Source organism: Liolophura sinensis, chromosome 6, assembly GCF_032854445.1.
Source record: "Liolophura sinensis isolate JHLJ2023 chromosome 6, CUHK_Ljap_v2, whole genome shotgun sequence".
NCBI lineage: Eukaryota > Metazoa > Mollusca > Polyplacophora > Chitonida > Chitonidae > Liolophura > Liolophura sinensis.
In genome coordinates this window covers 19,688,607-19,693,600 of record NC_088300.1, presented here as the reverse complement: position 1 = coordinate 19,693,600, position 4,994 = coordinate 19,688,607, and the positions used below count along the sequence as shown (strand labels likewise).

Here is a 4,994-nt window from a genome sequence, read left to right as displayed (position 1 = left end):
CGACAACAGACGAGTAAAGTTCATCTGTTATCAACGTTACAGCGGCTGTAACTGGAACAGAAGGGAGACAATGAAGCGCCATATCGAGGTAACCTTAACCTTCTATTGTCCTACTTTGAAACAGCATCACAGAAAACGTATATTTATCCTATGGAATACATAATCGACCATAGTCGTGTGTCACGAGCCTACTCTAACCGAGGTCAACTGAAGATCTTGGTTCTGTTAGCTTTACCTTTATCATCTCTTGCATCTCCTCATGTGATCTCTGCTAAATAATTTGACGGTCAGAAAGTTCCGAAGATGGGAGGGTGGGGGTGTTGGTGAAATTGACAACTGACTCATAAAATTTAAAATCTCAGAAAATTCTGAAAAAAATACCAGATGAAAGCCCAAGAATTTATTCTACCTATGTATAACTGCCTGCAATATTCGCTGTCTGCCCGGCATCATTGAAAACTGAAGATCGCTTCTTTCTTGTGTGTTACCGGCTTTATTTCCTATTTGTACAATTTCTTACATACCTTTGTCTTTGGGAGCTGGTGTTAATCGTTGTTTTGGAAATGGATCTTGCGATTTTCGACTTGGAATGCCCTTTACGGACTACAAATGGTATATGAATGTCGGACATGACGCTTATATTTAAAACATTATGTTTAAAACAACTATGTATGGCAAATTGGACTTTACACATGTATCTCTTTTTTTTAAGTCAATGTACTACTCGTCTACACCTGTAGATTCTTTTTATCTATACCAATGAAACAATAGCAAAATCTTGCTGGAATCTTGTGTATAGCTGGATAAATATATAGGTAGAGAAGTAAACTATAGGCATGTCTTCGTATTTGCCCTCTGGAAGGAGTGTTCTTTGGGAAACTATTTCTCAGCTCTTTGGTATTCTTAATAAGAGCTGTTTAATTGTCCTGAAACATTTTTATAGTATACTGCTTCATACTTCTTTGTAATAAATATTACAGATTAATTTGGGAATGGAGATTCGTAAATCTCTCTGACTGTAATACGAAGAAAATAAACATAACCTCGTGGGTAAAATGTGTAGAACTTAGAAATATCCCCCCTCCCCCACAATCAACTACTACACTGGGTTAGTTCCACAGATCAGAATAAATTGATCATTATGTTCTGCACGAAGAATACAGGTTTCATGGTCATTTAAAAAATACCATGAATATTATGTGTTTTCGGCGGCATATGTTTGTCGAGAACCAAATGATAGTTGAATGAAATATCTTCGAAATGTCTGTCAACTTGACAGCTCTCTTGCTGTATTAACAAATGCTTTATGCAATATTACGGAGCTTAATTTATAATATTACCGGTCCTCGTATAAATGAAAAAGTCTTGGACATATGTCACAAAACAATATAAATAAATAACTAAATTATAACATGACAAACATAATTTATATTATGACATGACAATTTATATTATGGTCAAAGTTCAGCTTAAGCGTTGGCCTGTCTTTTATTCATCGGTTATCTTTCGAAAAAACGAATGTCATATTCCACTTGACGTAAGAGAATAACTGTTACACGATGGTACGCCATTCATGTGATCTGGAGATGGACCCACTTCTTGTTAAGTGCTGATTGTCTCATTGTAATGTAACTGATAAGTGATCCACTGAGGGATGGCTGTACCTATCGGAAACCACGTGCGGATAGTAAGATAACCTGTCTATTGTTCCTTAGTTTTTCTCCCTTTGTCCCTACTCCCCCTTCGCCCCATCCCCAGCAGTAACTGTGTCTCCGTATTCCACGAGCCTCTGGCACTGTCGGCTCAGAACTCTGTTGTTCAGGTCCAGCATGAAATCTCTGGTTATTCTCGTCGTTTTTGTAGGACTGGCCTACGGCCAGGTTCCAACTCCCTGTGGTAAGTTTGTTTTATTTCAAACATATCGGTACTTTATTAGGATTTTAGGTAAATCTATGTTAACTGTTATCCTATTTACCAAGATCTACACCAAGATGGAAGCGAATTTGGATACAGCTATTATAAAAGAGCTTACGACGCAGAACTTGTAACACCTGTTTTAGATGATCTATCAACAAATTCGGCTGTGATTTGCATCAAAGAATTTGGGGAAAAAGATACTTCTCTAATACAGAATGGCAAGTTGAGGATAACGCTTTCCACATTGCTAAACTTCAAACAAAAAAAAAACAGGATGTCTTTTTTTGGTGTATATTCTTGCGCTGCTTTATTTTGTATCTTAAACGAATGAGCCATGTTCACAGTGTATATGACCTGTAAAACATTCTCCATGCCCATGGTTACAGTTTGCGACAGTTTTGGCGACGATTCTTGTAACCAACTCTCCGCGATATGGGTTTGACATTGCACATGTTGCATACAGCGATGGTCAATCATTCCGGTAACAGTAATGAGTAAATAGTTCACCGGGTTCTATTTACTCGTTTAATTAATATGAGTGGAAGGCTGAGCAGTTACGTGTTACAGATGCGTTTTATATAGGGTTTTTTGAGTATCATAAGTAGGTAACGACTGATCTAAGTCGAGGTCTAGTATGAATTCCAATTTGTTCATACTGATTCATTTGATGCATTGATTGGCGAAAACGCGCTAAATAAAACGACTGTTTGATTGCCTGGGTCAAAAAATAATGGACCATTTTGTCTTGGAGACTAGAATCACAAATTCTGCATCCATTGTATTTCCGTTGGAATTCTGCTTCACATGTATCTGTCTATTTTTAGAAACCCCGACGATATGGGAAGCTCGGGAGGCTGAGGTGAGCGAAGAACAAAGTCATTTTACTAAGTTAAAGTACCGCGGGCCCATTGTTCAAAGGTGTATTATAGCAGTAATACTTTATATTATTATATTTTGTGTAAAAACAAAACTGGAAATAAGATTTAGCAAGAAAACACTTTAGAACAGATGGCCCCAGTACATGCCTTTAAAGTCCACCCATTCGATGCATTAAATCCTAATATATAGATTTGAAATTACAAAAAAAAAAATAACGGAATAGTCCTATTACGGTACCGTACATCCGCAATCAAAATGCATTTAACTCTGCTGGCTTTCCTATATTTTAGGAATCGGTACAACATATTTCTTACTATTTGCGGCCAAACAAGCTGATTTGTTTAAAATTGACATGACTGTATTTCAGGTTGATCGGGCGGATAATTTTGAACGGTTCGCTAAAATCTCCTATGATGAAGTGAATCGCCGTATCCGGAGAATTGAGGAGCTAGATATTGGATCAGACAAAGATTACTACGATGAACTTTTCCTTTTCGACGAGGTAAAAAACATTGCATGTATAACATTAATACACTTGTGAGGATATACAATACTTTCCAAGGAAATTCTCATGGAATTTCCACCCATATTTATCATTTTTTATCTAGCTGTTGTGAAACGAAATATCGTGAATACTGATCAGTATAAAAATAGATAGCAGGTTGCGAATTAGAAGTTACATTCATGTTAAATGACATAATTAACCGTTTTTGCAGTTCCGGATGTACCGCTTGAACCTTCGCACGAGACAGTGTAACGTCACTGGCCTCAGTCGTCCGTGGCACCCGTATGGAATTCCACCCGAAGCCACATTTGACGGGGAAGCCTACATCGGCGCAAGCGCAACGAACGAAGGCGTTTTGGTGACACGCTGGACCGGAAAGTTTTTTGAAACCGGTATGTTAATGTACTACTTACTTAAAGATGACAACTACTTTGTAACTTGGTATTTCTACATGGAATCGTTTTATTTTCTGATAGATGAGGCTATATTTAGACCCTTTTTTCTGTTCTGTGGATGTTTTGGTCACCCTGTATGTTTGTCTGCTTCCCTGCTTTCTGTACGTTTTCTTTGTATCTGTCTTTGTATCTCTCCATTCGTCTGTTTGGGTTTTTTCTGTCTTCTGTCTCTTTGTCTATGCTTATGTTTGTCTTAATAAATGACAACTTATCTTTTCCTTTATTTGTATCTCTCTATATATTGTCTGTCTGTTTCTCTCTCTCTGTCCGTCTATGTATTTATCTATATCAGTTCCCCCCACCCCCACCCCCGTGTGTGTTTGTCAATATTAATGAGTTTGTACACCTATATGTTTTATCTTTTTGTGTATCCATTTGTATGTTTGTCTATCTACTTGTCTGTCTGTGTGAATATTTGTTACTTGATATCTAGAGCAATTACAAGCCAATTTCGGAACCAGGAGAGGATGCCAAACTTTTAAAACACTTTTAAAGAGGGTTCTATCTATTTATTTATTTTTCGGAACAGTTTTAAATTATTCATCATCATGTTATTGTTTCTTCTTATAAAGCATTACGCCGATTGTGTACACTGTACATTATCTATGTTTTGTTTTTCCTCACAGATTATTACGTGGGAGTGTTCACTCAACCCGGTTGTGTGCCTGTTCTGTTCGACACTTACTATAGTTCTTCCAAGCGTTTTGTCTCGAGAACGTAAGTAAAGTATATATATATATATATATATATATATATATATATATATATATATATATATATATATATATATATATATATATATATATATATATATATATATATATATCGTTACATATAGTATATCATGAATTTATTTGTGAATTATTTTATCCAAAGAAAAAAAAACAACAAAAGGAACCACAAAAAAAAAAAAAAAAAAGTACATAGCCACGACTTATTTATTGCTTTTGTCTCCTTTCAGTTTTTACGACGTCACACTGGGGATTTCTGACCCAAACAAATTCGTACCACCTTCGGAATGCAGCACAGTATAGTCTCCTCTCGTCCTATCCATATTCAAGTCAGTGAGTGTTGAATCGACAGCTAACATCACGCATGTCAAGGAATCACACCAAAATTGTCATATGAAGCTTTAGCATTTATATCTGTACATTTTACGCAAAGTAGAGATACGGAATAAACAATGCACAGGACACGGTCCTGATGGCGCTTTGCGAAATAAAACTACAGGAGATACA

The 4,994-nt window shown here is 36.4% G+C and overlaps 1 protein-coding gene across 1 annotated transcript; it reads left to right on the top strand.

The window, feature by feature from the left end:
* The first annotated feature begins 1,774 nt into the window (after positions 1–1,774).
* LOC135469110 (mammalian ependymin-related protein 1-like) lies at positions 1,775–4,994 on the top strand. Its single transcript, XM_064747642.1, has 6 exons — positions 1,775–1,896; positions 2,742–2,776; positions 3,164–3,298; positions 3,513–3,693; positions 4,383–4,473; positions 4,718–4,994. The coding sequence occupies exons 1-6, from the start codon at positions 1,830–1,832 to the stop codon at positions 4,788–4,790; spliced, it is 582 nt and encodes a 193-aa protein (XP_064603712.1). The 5' UTR covers positions 1,775–1,829; the 3' UTR covers positions 4,791–4,994.